General features: G+C 32.1%; 1 protein-coding gene across 1 annotated transcript; it reads right to left on the bottom strand.

Annotated features, from left to right (window-relative positions):
- Positions 1-3,199: 3,199 nt before the first annotated feature.
- Positions 3,200-4,603, bottom strand: LOC132744435 (uncharacterized). The gene is made up of 2 exons (XM_060733146.1): positions 4,418-4,603; positions 3,200-3,552 (listed from the first exon to the last, which is right to left on the bottom strand). The coding sequence occupies exons 1-2, from the start codon at positions 4,554-4,556 to the stop codon at positions 3,263-3,265; spliced, it is 429 nt and encodes a 142-aa protein (XP_060589129.1). The 5' UTR covers positions 4,557-4,603; the 3' UTR covers positions 3,200-3,262.
- Between the last annotated feature and the right edge of the window lie 14,242 nt (positions 4,604-18,845).

Genomic DNA, 18,845 nt, shown 5'->3' with positions numbered 1-18,845 from the left:
GTTTAAGGCCCATCACGCCCCTGAACTTCTTATCTTTCGGGGACTTGTTATAGTTTCTAGAAAGATACTAATTGACCAATAAACTGATCTAATTTTTATATAAGTGCCTTTTGGCAATTAGCACTTTGTTGACATTTTGCTACTTTTGTCACAAATAGTTTCACATTCAACACTCCTTTCTTTAGGTGTTGAACAACAACCATGCTTTAAGTAATGTATTATGTAATAAAAATCATATTTGCCCTTTTTAAAAAGGGATATTGATTCGTTCCTAAGAAAAAGTATACCTTTAAGTTCAGGATGAAAATTCGATAAAGATATTTGATTTTACATGATGATATTTTGAATTTCTACAAAGCGTACACAGTGGCACTATTACTTCAGTTCATATCATTTCTATTCATTTCAGTTTTACTTACGCATATTGCATTGGTAACCTGTCTCTTTTTTATCACAGCTGTTTGAACAATTTCCAGAAAATTTCTCCCAAATTGTTGCACGCTCACACTGACAATATTTATCGCAATTATACCCACACCTTTTATCTGGGCAATCTGGTATACAACAGAATAACACATATAATTAAGATGTCTTGTGAATTTCTAAAATCAGTGTGTAAACTAAGGTTGACGAATGTACTGTTCCCTCTTCCTGATAAGTTAAAATCATTGAATTTCATTCCTTTTACCGATGGCGGTTCCAATCCAGTCAAGGACTTTGAGTTCAAACATAAAAGGGAACTATCTACCTGGCTAAAGGGAGATCAGTGGTTTTAAAGAGGTACATGCTTGTCTCTGAAATAAAGCTTAAATCAGGGCACCGGTGCTTCCACTTATGATCAGGTGGCCGTTCTTGTCTAAAAAGATGCTTGAAACGACACTTAAAGTGTCCCTCCGCCGGTAGAGCTTGAATCTGAAACTTAAACACCAACACAATAAAATATATGTTGTTGAACATCAAAAAAATGTAAGTACAAAAGATATTTAATAACATAATTAGGCACCGGGTAAAAGATGAGTTTTAGGGTTTTTTTTAAGGGAGATGTTAATACTACATCTTGAATATCAGGAGTCATACTACAAACATAAAAATAAATTACCTCCATAAACAAAAACTTCACATACTGCTAATTTATGTCTCCCTTCAATAGATATTCTCACAATCCTGCCCAGTGGATTTGATGCAAAAGTTGCTTGTGCCAGACCTGAAACTTCATTTGTCCTGTAAATGCTTCCTTCAACGTCATTAGTTCGATATTGTATATTCACTACATATGACACTTGCTTGTGATCTCTGTCTGTAATATGATAATTTTCTGATAAGCGGAAACAGAAAATGTAACTGACATGTTAACTCTGTTTCAGACATTGAAAATGATAAGGAGTGCCGTAACTTACAGTTAACATCGCTAAGAAACACATGTTTTAGCCTGCTACCTGCTTTTTTTCTTTACTAGCGAAAGACTGACGTTAGAATTATCTTTTAACCATTACTTTATTTGATTCTTTGGATGCTGTGTTCATGTTCGTTTATACATAAACACACTTTTATCATTAAAAAAAAACATTGTTTGTGCTAGGATTGCTATAATCATGTTCCTTTTTCGTTCACCTTTTAAAAGAAGTGAAAAAATGTAAAAGTGCTTTTACATGAGATCAAAAATTTAGTATAGTCATTGAGAAAGTTCTAAGTGTTTGACTGTTTTCTATTTCAATTATATATAGCTCGTATGTTCCTTTTAATACCTGTAAATGGCCATATCTGAACACTCCATATGTTTATAGGAAAACCAATATCCACTTCCCACCAAGGGTTTTTAACTTCATCCGTATAACTACAATGCCACACTGAAGTCATTTTCGTCTGTCCGTCAACAGACGCTTTAGCATTGCATAATTGATCACCACAATTGAATGCCTTTGATACCTGTGAAGCAGTTCTTCCAAATGCAAAATTTCTCCCTGAACAAACAACATGAGAAATGTAGCATACATAATTGTTTATGGTCAAAAGATCTTTTATATTAATCATGCCGAGTAAACTATAAAATACTTGACATAAATAAAATCAAAACAAAAAGGAAAGAAACGAGTATGTTATCGGTTTGATTTTCATAGATTTTGTTTGTTTTCTATTTTCTATGAACAAACTCAAAATCATAGTTGACAGATAGTTATATTCTGCTGTAAATTATGTAAATATTGTTAATCATGCAACAGTATGCACTTTCTTTGAATTCTATAATAATACGTTGTTATGTGCTTTTGATGTGAATTTTATTTTTCAAATAACTACTGACTAATACTCTAGCTGATGGCATGTTGATGTTTCGACGAGTGTGGTCTGGCGTAACCCTGGTTGAAGCTAGCCTTGGGGTGGATAGTAGGTTTTCAAATTTTTCATGTCTTATTTATGAATCCGTTCGATGACACTTTGTCATCGGTGAACATAATGTTATATTCAAAATGGAATGATAAGAATGCTTTAAATTTATTATTTTTTTACAAAAACTGATCAATCATCATTCATCAACAATAAATAGAATTTCATTTATAGTAATACTAAAGTAAGACAAAACACTCAAGAAATAATAAAATTACTATGTTTAACATCCGTTACCGTTTTTAACATTATGAATGTCTTAACCATGTATCATAACGCGTTAAGACTTTGAACGTAAACTATATATAAACTCATTTGATTTGAAACTGTTTAATAGTTTTGGTCAAGCTCTTTCAAATGACAAAACAAAGTAAATAATACGATCTATTTTGATAGTGCGAATTGATTTTCCAATGTCACGTTATTATGGTAACGTAAATTACAAGAATGTTCTTATAATTGTTTTCGGATCACATCTTTAAACAGTTTTGATGATTCTTTATTCAAATAAAATAACATAATTATCTGTTCAAAATCAGTTCTTACATCTTTATTACATGATCACTGTTAAAGCGGCCATTATGGACACCATCGTTTATAATTCAAAGCGATAAAGTAGATAAAATAATAAGTCATAAAGAAAGTGCAAAAGGGCAAAATCGAAAATGTTGCATGTTTTGTTTGACTGAAACTGTTTTCAAGTACAAACTAACGTCCACGCAACCTAGCACCGGCTTAAGCAGAATTCAACATTCAAACATACAATTGTATAATTTTGACGAACTGTCATCAAGTTTGTTCGTCTTTTGTTTGTTTTATTTATTTATAGGTCCAAACCTTTTTTTAAATCACAAAGGAATTACTTCCTTGTTCAGTGGAATTACCACTTGCCAACTAAATTTGTTAATGATAACGAATGATTAGAAAATGTATAGTACATTATAAATATACCTCCGTTTATTCTCACATCACAAAGATTTAGTACGTTTTGGGATTCTTCAAGTTCAATTTTCACATCATTTCCAATGATTGGTTTATCACATAAAATTGTAAATGTTGTTGTTTTGGGAATGTCATGACCTTGTCTAAAACACGTTTGCTTATTAACATCATCATCGTTTCCAGATATTGAAATATATCCTACAAAAACTTCAAAGTTCTTGAAATAAACTGAAATAAATTAGACAAACATGTTTATAAGTATTATTATACAAGCATAATTAAATGTTTTGTTAATATGTTCAATCATATTGTTTGGCAATATTGACCTGAAACATTAGAATATTCAATGACCTTTTATCGGTAATTCTTTTATCGGTAATTATCGAATTCCTAAGTAAACTTTGTGTATTTTTATTTATAGCAAAAAGTAAGTAAAATAACACTTACCTAACAAGGCTCATTGACTAGAAGTAAAGACTTTCAAATTTAAGGTCTGGTATAACTCTTTGTGAAACATTATTTTTCCTTTTTCTTTTTTTTTAAACTTTTTTTGGTAAAACTTGACTTCTATTTTCGGTGTATGAAAATTACCTGTTGTACGACACTACACATTGGATTTATTGAAAATTATATATGCCTTTATGAAATTTCGGGCCGTGATTATACATGAAAGTATTAAGAACCTAAAATTAATAGGAATATCGTAATGAATAACGGAAACAAACGAAAAAACAAGAACTCTCGAAAAATTCTCAGTCTCAGGTCAATACATGTATTGCAAAAAGTACAATTACGATAGAACGATAGTATACATGTACGTAAGAAATAAATATGCATAATTACAAATTAACTTCTCGATATGTCCCATTTCATTTAATGACTTAAACTTTATACGCATTTTGTTGCTTGACTAATCAAAAGACTGAAATAACACAATACTATAAAAGGATGTGCTTTCTTATTCAACTATTTACAATTTTACATGATATGGACAAAACTTCATTAGAAATAAAATTCTCCTGTGTGTTTTTCTTTTTTATTTTGAAATTTCTTTCTTAAATGTATAACTATATTGATAAAAAAATTTGCTTACCAAGAGACCAGGTATTAGTGGTAATCTGTATTTCATTTATTGATTCGTTAAAAGGTAATCGAATACTCCAAGACAGGTTTTTAGTAGTACTGCTTTTACCTTGTCGGGAACATGTGTTAGTATTACCGTCAGTTGCCATTATATCGTATCTGTTATCTGAGAGTTTGGAATGCTTTCCTTCTATGATATCTCCTAATATAAAATACATCACTACAAACAAATACGTAATTTACACACAATTGAGGAACAGTAGGTTTAAGACACACGCATGCAAACACACGTGCATGCATGCACCCACCCACACACGCACACACTCACTCACTCACACGCACGCACGTGCGCGCACTTATGCACTGCACAAACTGAGGAAGACAATTTTTTCTCGAAACGTGTTATTTTGCATCTAGAAATAAACAAAGAAAAATCTTTAGTTTTGTAACAATTTTACCTCGCCAATTTGTTTTTTTTTTCAAAATAAATTTTTATTTTATTTTTTATTCTAGCAAAATGTCTTAAAAGATCATTCTTGTTATCGGCTCAAGATAACGATAAAAGTTTTATAATTTTTCCAGTGTTAATAGTAATGCCAACTTTATAAAGACAATAGCAACAAGAAGTAAAGTTTTTAAGAAATACACACACTATGACAGAAGGCAAAGCCAAAAAGGCGCAATCGAATATTTAATACATTTTTGCGCTATATAGATGTCTTGTATTTGTATTAAGTCAGAAAAAAAATTCGTTCATTTTCATTTCACGTTATTCGTTTTAAAGTTGCCGATCGGTATTTTATACACTGCTTCGGTTTTTAATCGGAACATCTCGACGATTATTCTCAAGCTTAAAGCTGCATGCCTCCAGATCAGCATAAATATTTCAATAAAATCAAACTTGAGAAAAATTGAGATTTTAGGAAATTGAAACATATTCAAGATTCAAGTGATATTTTACATGTTTTGGGCGATTAATGACTGATTTTTCAGTATTTATAACTATATTTCTACTCCGTTACTAACGCAGTAAGGGCTATTTTTGCATAATTTGTCCCCTTTTTAGTAGTTTACGTTGGTTGTAAGTGCCATTTATAATGTGTAAATTGCTTCCATTGGTTATGTCACTAAATAACACTTAAAAATACATTTTCAAAATTTTCATGAAAATTACCATGAATTTGGAGGTGTGCTGCTTTAAAACTTGCGATTAGTTCAAACATATTTATTTCCCGAACATAGACAGTTACATATAAACATATACAATACAAAAACATTTAATATTCAGGAAAAGGGTGAGAACGAAGGACTAAGTCTTATTAAATTTTTTCTCCTTTTTAGTGTGTTTGTATAATGTGGCGAGTTTTGTACTTTATACAAGTATGACAACTGATGAATGTAAATATTTGGAAAAAATAAAGATAATGTAATACAAGTAAGAAACTATATAGCAATCAAAATGACTGAGCGATACTGATTAATGTGATGCTGTAAGTAACAAAACATTAATAAATAGTACATTTGTCTAAATTAAGGAAGGAGAGAAAGAGAGAAAACTTAAAGTTGTTTCGTAATCGGAATAACTCATCGATTATCATTGAATTAATTTAAAAATGGCGGTGAACAACTAGAATTGAGACTGAATTGAGACTAAACTAGAAATGTGTCCATAGGACACGGATGCCCCCACACGCCACTGTTCTGTCAATCTTATGACTCTAGGTCAAATATTTTTTGGACTACATGTGCCACAAGTTGAAAAATAAAAATCCACAAAGGGCCATAATTCTGTTAAATTTGGTCGCAGCAAAAATTCCTTCCCTAACTACCATCTACACATTAAGGTTGTTAATCCCTGGAAGTTTAAGCAAAATCTGCCATCCGGTTTAAGTGTAGTTGCGTTCACAAAATTTCTACATAGTATATAATGAAAAAATCAAAAAAGGGCCATAATTCTGTTAAATTTGGTTGCAGCAAAAATTCCTTTCTTTACTGCCATCTACACATTAAGGTTGTTCATCCCTGGAAGTTTAAGCAAAATCTGCCATCCGGTTTAAGAGGAGTTGCATTCACAAAATTTCTACATAGTATATAGTGAAAAAATCAACAAACGGCCATAATTCTGTAAAATTTGGTCGCAGCGAAAATTCCTTCCTTTACTACCATCTACACCTGAAGGTTGTTCATCCCTGTAAGTTTAAGCAAAATCTGCCATCCGGTTTAAGAGGAGTTGCGTTCACAAGATTTCGGGACGTACGGACGGACGGACGGACGGACAAGTGCAACGCTATATGCTCCCACATTGTGGGGCATAAAAATGCACTGATAGGTATAGAAATCTATAAAATGTCCATTTATATATATTATCCTTTATTTCCCTTTCAATATTCACATGTAGTCTATGGCCGGTAAATCTAAAACCCTGGATCGCCTCGCGATCCCAGTCTTTGACTCCCCGTTTTAAAAAAAATGTTTCTTCTAAATGTAAGTTATTACGGAATTTTTAAACAATTTTTACAATAGAAATACATACAACACAAAATATCATTAAAAAGAAATTCAGAAACATTCTATATTGTATAATAAGTAACGATATTAAGAAACACATTAAAATATAATTTTTGGTGTTATCTGAGGACGATATTCAATTATCACATAAGTTACAAAATAATAACGGTGTAAAAACAAAAGAACCAAGCTTTTTTAATTGACATAATTGACATAATTAATTCAAGTCGTGTAAAGTCAGATGTCCTATATTACACACATGTCATGCTAACATGAATAAATGTGACAATGTTAGTAGAGGCTCTTTGAACATAAACATTGTATCTATAATTTTAGTGGTAAAAATAATTCGTTAAAATGTAAAAGAATATATCTGTTATTAACATTTGCTTAATAATCATAGTTAAATTTACAACATAGTAAAACTACAAATTCACATATTCTCTGTAAATTAATATATTGAAAGAACATTCTATTAATAACTATGTATTCACTTAAAGACGTGTGCAACAGTTTTCATAAAGACATGCACATGTATTGGCAGAATTAAAACTGTTTCATAGAATTTACAAGCTGTATTTATTTTTCAAAATGACAAAAGACATGTTTGGAGCGAAAAAATATACAGTTGATTCTCGGTAATTCGAATTTCAATGAACTGTGCATTTCACCTCGAGAGAAACGGAATTCTAGTAACGTTGATCTGCCGCCATTACGTTTACATTCGTACATGTATATACATGTCCAAAGTAGTAGGTTTTTGTTGATAGCGAGAATGCTGCAACATGTAACCGTTGAAATGATGGTTAATCACTTACAACTACAAATTATAAATATATTTTAAAATCCATTAATTTTGAAAAATAAACAGAAACATTCGTAGCAATGACATAAATGCAAATCAAGTTGGTCAGTATTCATCAGTAATGATATTAGGCACATGTTAACAATAAGCACTCGTGAATTTCATTACTATAGAAGCACCACTTATTACACAATTATTTCAACATCAGTATGTCTAATACTTGGAGACGTGAATTAATCATCGGACTAAAAAACGAAAGAAGCAAATGTCGTGAACAGGAAGTTATTATTTATGTATACATATGTAAAATGGCGAAACATTTATTATACATTTTTATTTTATTTCCGTTGATAACACACATAAATACCTAGGCTATTATAGGACTAACACCTGTCAGACTGGTACGTGTCAACTTTCTTAAAGTCACTTTAACAACGTGTTGATAATACATGATGACCGACAATTAAAACTAGTATGAAACTTGTGAACCAGAATGACAACATCTCACTTTGATGTCGCCGACCATTGATACGTCGGCTGTTTTTCACACTTCGACTAATTGAGATGAAAATATACTGCAGACCAAACATTCCTTAAACAGGAGTCTCAGTAAGTCAAAATTTGACCGAAGCGGGAGTTAAATTACAAAGATAAAGAAGGAAATTTGACGGGACTTTAAAAATTCTTCGACTTATGCGGAATTTTGAGTGAGGCGATTTTGACTTATTTAGAGTCAACTGTATTGCCGCCGATCTCGTTTTAGAGTAATCTGTCCATTTTGATGAAGAAAAAGACTTGCACGTAATTCAACCTTGACTGTAAAAACATTAAAAGAATTCTAAAATATTATTGCAGATTTTGGCGTAAAATCTTGATCCTATTGTTAGAGCATATATATCATTATGCTGTATAATGCATGTATTTTGTAATGCAAACTTACTGTACTGACATCCGGGCCCATACCAACCACGTGCACATCCAGATGAACATTCACCGGTAACTACGTGACACTCTTTATTGCCCTTGCAATGACACATAAATCCACATTTATCACCAAATCTGTTTACTCCATTCTCAAAACTGCACGCTTCTGTTAAACAAGAAACTTTCTATAAACCAAGAAAGATGATAAAGGATTTCCTTTTTTTAAGTTAAATGACCCAAGTTTTATTCAATGTGTTCCTTTCCCCCAGATTGGTCTATTCAACTTTGCCATGTTGGGCTTTCTATAGGGATTCTGTTTTTCTCTATTCTATTAACATTACAGCTATAGCATATCTTAAATAATAGTTCGACACTAAAATTAAATAATGTGCTACCAGTGACGCAAAAATCCGATATTTGATTTTGATAACAAGCACTTTTATATATACATAATTCCATTTTTCGAGTAAAAAGCTTCTTAACATGATCATGAAAAGTGAGCAAATGCTTCCTATTATCCAGAGTTGATTAAAATTAACCTATTTTTGGTGGCATAAGGAATTCCTGATTCTTACATATATTATGTGTATTTCACCCTACAACTATAATGTCGTATACAGGTAACAGAGCAAATCAATACCCAACACATTAAATCATTGCTTTTTCACGACGGTGTAACCAATAACCCGAGTTAATTGCCTGAAATTAACGTTTACTTGAATCATAACCTGATTATATTAGTAACCTTAGATTATAACCTCCACCCCACCTCCTCTTTGTCATCATTATTGTTGCAGGCTACGCAAAATATATCAATTTGGGCACTAAATATTGCTATATTTCTCATTATAAAATAAAAGTATAAAAGTATAAAAGATAAAACTTAGAGGACGAAGAAAGATATTAAGAAAACATATTTTGTATTAAACTACATTTATGGTTAGAAAAAATATTAAAATGTTTTTTTAACAGATACACAAACATCAAAAATGAAGTCATGTCAAACACATACGACATCAGTGTTTCGTATAAAAATATAATAGAAAATAAAAAATAAATTTTTGATGCACATGTATCATTCTTAATGCTAGGGAAGTGGGTAAAGGTTTGGTTCAGTCCAGGCAATTCCGACAAGTCAGAATGTCTACGGCATGTCAAAGGTTTCCGCTAGATGGCTCCCCAGACAATTGAATGACGACCAGAAACGGACGATGCTTGACATTTTAAGATATATGTTGTCTCGCTACGAGGATGAACCTTATTTTATCTCCCGGATCGTAACTCGGGATAAAACATGGGCCCATCACTTCGATCAACCATCCAAAAAAACAGAGCATGCAGTGGATGCACCCTGTCTCATACCTTCAGAATAAATTCAAGAGGGTGCCCTCAGCAGGGAAGATGATAGCTTCATTTTTTTTTAGATAATCAGGGGATAATCATGATTGACTATTAAGAGCAAGGTCGTACCATTGGCGGTATGTACTATGCAGGCGAATTGAGACGTCTGCGTCAAGATATTGCGCGTAAATGGAGCGGAAAACTGACTCAAATATTCAGGCTTCATAACCTCATATACCCTTTCAAAATTCTATTTTATTTAGTTCCGCCAATTGTTTTCTCGTTTAGGACGCATTCATTCATATTCTTAGGGCCCATAAGACGCTTTTCAAGGAATGACACTACTGTGTAACATGCAGATTCCATGATAACCACCGTATGAACACATCTGCGGATGTTTCTAAATTAAAAATTTACCATTGTTGTGTTAAAATTTTGAATTCTGATTAAGCCTGTGCTAGAGGGCGTGGACGGTAACTTGCGCTATCCAGTACCGTCTATGAACAGGCTCAATGAAACCGAGACTGCAACATTTTACAATTTTGCCGTGTTGGGCATTCTTTAGGGGTTATTTTTTCTCTATTTCAAGGCGTTTTGCTCATGCACGACAATGCGCCAGCTCACACGTCCCAATTGCGATGGCTGCTTCAACTTACTGCGGCTTTGAAATTCTTCCCCATCCCCTATATTCTCAGCACTTAGCATCCTCTGACTTCTACCTGTTTCAGAAACTGAAAACCAAGCTTCGTGGTAGACGTTTTGGAAGCAATGAAGGTGTCATGGAGGCGTCAATGAGTTTTTTGAGGGCCAAAATAGATTACTATTTTGAATGGCAAAACAAGTTGTAACAGAGGTTGGCAAGATGCATTGATGCAGAGGAGCGATTTTATTGAAAAGGAAGACCATTAGTTGGGTTCTCTGACTACTGGAAGTACATCGGGCCAAGAACGTTTTGATCAATATCGTATTCTTATTGTTTTTCTTACTATAAGTTAAATGGAATATTTATATATCTTGCCATTAAATATTCAATGATAAAAGATACATTTCAAACTATTATTAAACAAGAAAGTTGGAGCATTGTAAATTGTATTACATGTACTGATATAAAGAAAAACATAAAATATGATAAACAAGATCAACAAGGAAAGGCGGCGTTCAATGAACGCAACCCCCATATGACCCAGCAACAAGAACCAACGGCAAGGAGCCCAGGCGGACCCCGAACAAAAACAGGACAGGGCAAAGACAGAGCACGGACAGGTTAATCATTAAATGATAAATAATTTGGAACTGATTAGGAATTCAAAGAAAATAATAATAGGCCCACAAAGGGGAAGGGGATAGGAGACCGGGGGAAGGGGGGGGGGAATAATTAAAGAAATAAAAAATAGAGGCAATGGAGAAGATACTTACCGTAGACAAGAAAATAACAAGGGACACAAGCAAAAGTGTCACCAAAACAGTATGAAACAACATAGACATACATCTGAGGAACACAGTGGGGCGCCGCCTTGGAACGGTCAGCAGCACCAAAGTGACTGCTGGGGAGTTTAAACCGGTTAATGGTGCACCAAACCTCGCTTTTAGCCCCACCATGTTCCTATAAACGAGACAGTGTAAATAAAATGAATCCCCGCCAAGTGAAATTTTAACAGTTGTCATGGTTACAAAAGGTAACATTAGTAAAACACTAAAACGATCATGTAGAAACATATAAAAGTAAACCCAATGACCATAACAAAAGTACTCAATGTCTTAAAGGAAGACAGAGCAACAAGACAATCACCTACAAGGGCCCGACGAAGCAAGGCAGAAGACGAACATTAAGACAATTCAGTCCCAAAGGGCTTTACGAACTATCCATCATAGAGTCTCCCACTTGGTCCGTCAGGTGCAATCAAAAGAGGAAAGCGTAATGTCCAACTGTAAATGGGTTGAACACTAAACATGCAGTATGTCTTAAAATAGTAGGGTCATAACCTCTTTTAATAAAACGTTTAATGATTTTAGTAAAAACAGCAAGTTAAGTGAAAAACAAAAATTAAACGAGACTATTGATCAGGACTACTTAGAGATAATGCCTCTTCTAATAAGGAAGATAAAGCAAAATTTAAATTTGACTTTAAATGTTCACATTTTAATAATTATTATAAATCTCAACACAAGAGAGGTTTTACGCACGCGTTAAATGGCTGCGATGGAATGGTCAGCTGTGCATTGATTACGGTTGATTCGCTTGCGAAGCAGATGTGTCGTTTAGTATTTTGAAAAAGACGCACGATTTACTATGGAATGACACGATTACGATAAAACATTTACATACATCAGCTTTACCAATATAAAATTTCTTGCTTGCGCAAAACAATTTTGATTTACGTTTTCCCTTATGGAAAGACAATGCTTTCTTATCTTCGTATACAAATAAAAGGCTGTGAAACTGTCTGTAGTTTACCGAGATTTAAAATTGTGAAACCAGGCTAAAATTAAATAACGCGTAAATACGTTGTCTCTACCTAAAGGGGAACTGTTTCGCATTTTGACAAAAATTTAGAGTTGTTGCAGTCATAAAACATCTGAATGTTTATAAATATCCATTTGTTGAATTTTAAAATCTAGGAGACAAGTTCTTTGGTAAGAAAATTATCTTTTAAAGTTTTGATGTCTTTCCATTTCAAGAAAATGTAATGATTTTTTTTGCAACAAATTCAAAATTGGTCATGAAGTGTTAAGCTGGTGTATATGAATGTTTTTTATGTACTTATGTTTTTATTGACGATTTACAAACTAAATTATGTTATTCCGCAGTAAATCAAGCGTCTCATTTAAAGTCATATCAGATACGGATACTGCGCAGCCGAATAAGGATATAGCTGAAAAGGTTTTTAACCCAACCGAGTAGGCATTATTGTTAATTGTGTCGGGTTTTCCGGCATTCTTCGGAAATTCTATTTGTAACTATATTTAAAATGCATACTTACTCACCATCCATGTATCGTTTTGTATGTTTTATGTATAATTCGACTGTCATTACTATAACTTCAACATGTTTTTATTATGATTCTGACAGAAACCACGAATTCATTATTGGTCGACTCTATCGTATCAAAATAAACCGTATTTGAATTATATTATGATCGGAAAAGATATTTGACATAAAATAAGTATCCAATCGGAACATCGTCGGCTATTTTTCATAAAAATCCCTGACTTAATACGGATTGTAAGTAGTTCTACCACGTGTTTTAGATGTTCACAAAATCAGATCGTGTAATCTTTGATAATATATAACGAATGTATGTATTTGACATACATAGAAAAGTCTATTTCGGTAAAGTTATGATTGAAAATATTTCTGTCAATCATAACCAAATGATGTTGAATTATGAGCAATAACGAATGTTTGTCAAACGGTAGACATACATGTATTCGGTTTCTACAACCATTGTAATAAGTACATAAATTATTCACTGTTTACTTTTATATCTATAAATTTGCTTCATTTATGTGGACTTTTACTAGATATATTGAAATAAACATAGTCAAAAACTTCAAACATTAAATCACTTTTTATTTTAGTTTCTTAGCGTAGGTTAGACCGAAATACCGCATTCGTTCTGTGTATGCTGACTAATTTGTTCGAGGTTGTTCGGAAACTGACGGAAAGGGACAAACAGTTTTCGATTGAATAAGTATCTTAATTAAAATTAATTATTTCATAATTACGGGGACTTGTGTTTTCTAGAATGATGCGTTTTTATTTTCTTTTTAAATCATACGATGGAAATAGTTAATGTGGAATGGTAAAGTTACCGACAAAAATGAAAATGGGATTGCTCGGGGTACTAACCGACAAATAGTGGTTTGTATTTTACATTTATCTATTGAAAATATTTACTTTCTTCTGGTATGACACATTATTATTTAGATTGCGATGAAAAATCGTTACAAACTCGACAGACCCCTTTGTATTTATTTCCTTGAAATTGAAACATATTATATTAAAAGGAAAAAAAATCCTTTTATTTCCTGCGTTATTATTTTCTTCTAGACATTTTGAGGTTTGTTTGATTTACTCTGGAAATCTACTTAATAGAACTATTAGATTTCAATTGTGTTTGAAAGTACCTTCTTGAGATATTTAAGTCCGTTTAAACAGAGCTATAACCTTTGCAAAACAATTGTCGGTGCCTGATAAATTTCAGAGTTCAATATCAAAGGGGAATATATATATATATTTAATTTTGAATAGTTATTGCTTTTCAATTTAGTAATTTATGACAGACCTTTGTGCTCACTGTTATACACTTTTAGTCTGCCATCGTACTTTCTAGATTATAAGTACTTTTCCTTTTATTGTCATGTTCTATGCATTAAGCTACAAGAGTTAAAGAGGCTCCACTGAGGTTTAAAAGCCTTTAAAACATAACATGGTGAATGTCGGGCGGCGGTCGGGCGGCGGCGTGCTGGCTTCGGGGATTGTTTGTAACAATTTACCCAAAATCTAACTATCACAGCCTCCAACTATTTATCGTACAGAATTCACATAGGTTTTAATACAGTGGGATTCGAATTATGGTTTGTTGCTCATCTATTTCCTGTTTTCCAACTTAGTTAAATTTTCGACATTAAAGCTGCACGCCTCCAGATGAGCCAAATTATTTCAAGAAAATCAATTTTGAGGAAAATGCATTAAACCTTCAAGAAAGGTAAAAACATTCAAGATTCAAGTTATATTTTACATGTTAAGTGCGGTAAAACATTGCTTTGTCAGTATTTTATCGCCACATTTCTACTGCGTTACTACGCAGGAAGGGCATTTTTGCATATGTTGACCACTATTTAGTAATTGTCATAGATTGTAAGTGTCGTTTGCAATATGAAAATTACTTTATTTGTTCACCTCACATTATTTTAATTTTAAACACATTTCCAAAATTGTTATAGAAATCGACATGAGTCTGGAGGTTTGCTTCTTTAATGGTCAATGAAAGGAAACTTTTGTAAAAGTTTCTCAGCAACTACTTATCACAGCCTCTTGATATTTCGTATACAGCATTACCATGTTTTCCAATACGATGGGATTCGATTTCAGGTCTGTTGCTTATCCACTTCCTGGTTACCGACTTAGTAAAATTTTTGACATTAATGGAAGGAATTTTTCGTAACATCACAGCTTCATGATATTTGGTATACAAATGCAACCGGGTCTTTAACCAATATTTTAATGAAACAATATTACAACAATATAAATGCCTTAGTCAATGTTTGTATTACTATCTTTTCCGTTCTCGAATTGAACGCCACTTACTCTTTTGATATAATCATTTATTAATTTACGTTTAATCAAAAAATATCTTTACTTAAATGATCGTGTATGTGTTTGCTTCTATGTCAATGCATGAATTAAAACATCAATTTTGATATGACGTGAATAATCCTGTAAAATTCTACATATCGATACCTGTATTTCTATCAAAAACAAATATTATTCTACTTTCATCATTTCAATGTCAGTTCATTTTTGTCTGATAAAATGTTTGCTGAACAATACCGGCATCTGAGACTACATTTTGGTGCTGAAGAGGCAACATCGGTGCCTTGATTAGTACATGAAATGTATTTTCAATTGCCAGTTATAAACAACTTCATTTTTGAAAATCATTACCCTAAAGATCACACACATTTGAAAAAAAAGTATTTATTTTATCAATTGAAGAAGAGTTATTATCAAACAGCAAAGTATATCACATGTTTAGATATAAGGACATGATAAAAAGAAAGTTATTCATTAATTTTGCAATCAAGAACTATAGAAATATATCAACCGCACTATATCATAAAGAAAACTATTTAACTACTTTATTTTGACTTTTTGAAACAAATTGTCGCTCTAAAAGACAACAACTTATTTTAAATGATCTTATTAGTGTAATTCTGATTAAGTTCACATAATAACATTTAAAAAATGAATTTGATTAGAGCTTTACAAAGAATGTTAAGTGGTGAGTAGTGACGTGCAGCGTCTGTAAAGCGTCTCTGACACCTTTTTTGTTCACAGATTACTTGCTACCTGTTATTACATGATCTCATTACAAGTAATGTCTTATTGATTGACTATTTGTACGGCCATCACATAGCAAAAACTACGCCTAAGTGAAAATAATAAATTAAATTTCGGTTAAAAACTACACAATTGAAAACGTTGCATGTCTGTTTGAGGATACAGTTACAAGGACGGCAGTGGTATGAAGAGGTTTTAAATTTTCGAAGACAGAATTCTGATTAAAAACAACTAAGGGAAAATGGCAACTTTTTCATTCAAATATAATCATGATTTATAAATAAATATCAGACACAGGTAAGAGTATAAGCAATATATGATACGACCAAAAGTGCCAATAGTGTATCACAGTTAAAAAACTCCTGTAAATGAAAACAACCTTACGACCGACATCTGGGCGACATTAGCAAAGTCTACATTTAGGATGTTTGGTTGAGACCTGTTAATTATCACTTCAGCTCGGATAAGAGTATAAAATCATTTATCACGGCAGTTTAATAAAACTTATTTATTTATTTAACTTCTTGACCTATTTGGTCATGAATTTTTTAATGTTTGTCTGTCATATGATATTTTTCCCAACTTTAATTTTATTATTTACCAAAATACATTGAAGAGCACGTCTTAGTATGCCTCAATAAAGCTACGTCGTTACCTCAGGCACAAACACATATTGTTGCCTATTGAGCAATTAAATAGAATATTAAAAGGTGAAAATTTCTGACTCTGTTCGATTGAGCATATCATAAGACATGAAAGATGCTATATATCTTGCGGCACTTAAAACCGGTTAAAGAGCTACTTAATCTTTAAATAAAAATAGTATTGAAGTCATAAAGCTATGCGGTAGCATTCAATGATTACTTATGAAAAAGGAAATTCGTGATGGTTCTTTGTTTGTTACTTCAAGCACAAACGGGAAGAAAGACGGACACTTGACCTCACGTTTGCTTTTAAATGATTCATACATGAAGTACTTACTGAAGTTTTTAAATCTACTTTTTATTTCCTCATTCGCATAATTATGTCTTTATTTAAAAAAGTATTTATACAGAAGCGTTTCTCTTACAACATACTTGTATCTTAAACCTCAATATTACAATAAGGGGGCGGTACGTTTTGTTAGTTCAATTGATTAGATTTTACTTAAACATATATTAACATCCTAACATCAAGAATATACAGTTATTATTTATTTCATTAAACATTTCGAAATCTAGGAATATATTTAAAAAGTGAGCTCCATAATTCAATGTTTAATGATTTAAAGACTAATCATGCATTTTATCAATGCCATTTAAAACAGATTAGTCTGAAAATAACAACATACTTCCCTTTCATCGCAATAAATTATTCTATCAGTCAGTCAGTCAACAAATCAATCACTCCATCAATCAATCAATCAATCAATCCGCGAAACAATCAAGCAATCAGACATCAATCAAAAACTGCACGTATGGTACAGCGATTGTTACTGAGCATACGATTAACGGGTAAATAAGGGCCCATCAGCGAAAAGCTTAAACTAACTCCACTGAGGTTTTTTGACATGATAGGACTGAAAATATTTTTTCCAGATGAATGTACCATTTGATGTCGGTTTAAACTACTAATCTGTGTGCAAAATTTCAGATCATTCGCGCACTTCGTTTTTCAAAAATAATTATTTAAATTGTAAAACTCTGACCAAAATGAAAAGTGTTTAAACGGTTTTCTCTCAAATCGGGCTAAGAAAAGCATAAAAAACAATTTTCAATTTATTTCAAAATATATTTCCTAACTATCTTTGCATAATTTTCTGTTTAAAGTGTCCCAGCTCATTTATGTAAGAAATTTAAATGTTATGTTTTTAGGCCTTTTAACCTCAGTGGAGTCCCTTTAATTCTTTCAAAAATCATTTAAAATCATTCATCTTGCTATATCCAAATTTACGGGATGTGACTGCATACGGAAGACGATCACTGACGAGTTAAGTGTTGTGTCAAGCAAAGGCTTAAAACATTTCGTATAGATACTTGCAAACAATTGGAATGACCCAGTATTATATTTTATCAAGTAGTTTATCTTATAAATAAGAAGATATCAAGTGTAAATCAATGACATCTCACATCTCGAAACAGTTAGTGACCTATCAATATAAAGTGGTATGTACAGAGAAAATCTTTAAAATTGAAATTCACTTTAAAAAAATGTGCCATACCTCACGTAGTCAATATAGTAAAATGTTGAAAAATGAGGCACCAATCTCTCGCCAACTTCCCATTCCTAAACATCTATACAGTGTAAAAAAATATCTAGAAATGTATCGAGATAATTATTACTAATTGTTTAAACATTTTAAATATTGTATATAAAAAATGTAAATAGTTTTAGTAAGTCGTTACTTATGAAATCAAACACTTATTGTTGAAGATAATAAATTCCTAATATCACATGGCATTTTGATTAATAAACAAAATCAAATAAGAAGTGTTGCAATAACATTGATTTGTCGTCCTCTGATGAGATTTATCTTATATGCCCCTTTTTTAATTTTAGTGCTACAGTCACAAAAAGGCTATTACGTCGCAAAGATGCCACTTGAAAATACAACAATCGACTATTGTCGTCTGCTGCATGAGCAAAATATCAAGGTCATAGTGAAATTGTCTTACGACGAAAACATATGTAAGTAGACTTTTTTCAAAGCTACTTAGTAGATCTTAAAGAAATTTTGATAATCATAACAATGACGAAGCAATTTTAATTTATTGAATATCACCATCTTTAAAAAAAACCCATATGATTGACATTTAA

This window comes from Ruditapes philippinarum, unplaced genomic scaffold, assembly GCF_026571515.1.
Source record: "Ruditapes philippinarum isolate M1 unplaced genomic scaffold, ASM2657151v2 ctg6444_1_1_1_1, whole genome shotgun sequence".
Lineage (NCBI taxonomy): Eukaryota > Metazoa > Mollusca > Bivalvia > Venerida > Veneridae > Ruditapes > Ruditapes philippinarum.
The sequence above is the reverse complement of the archived record's forward strand: the minus strand, read 5'-3'. Positions and strand labels throughout refer to the sequence as shown.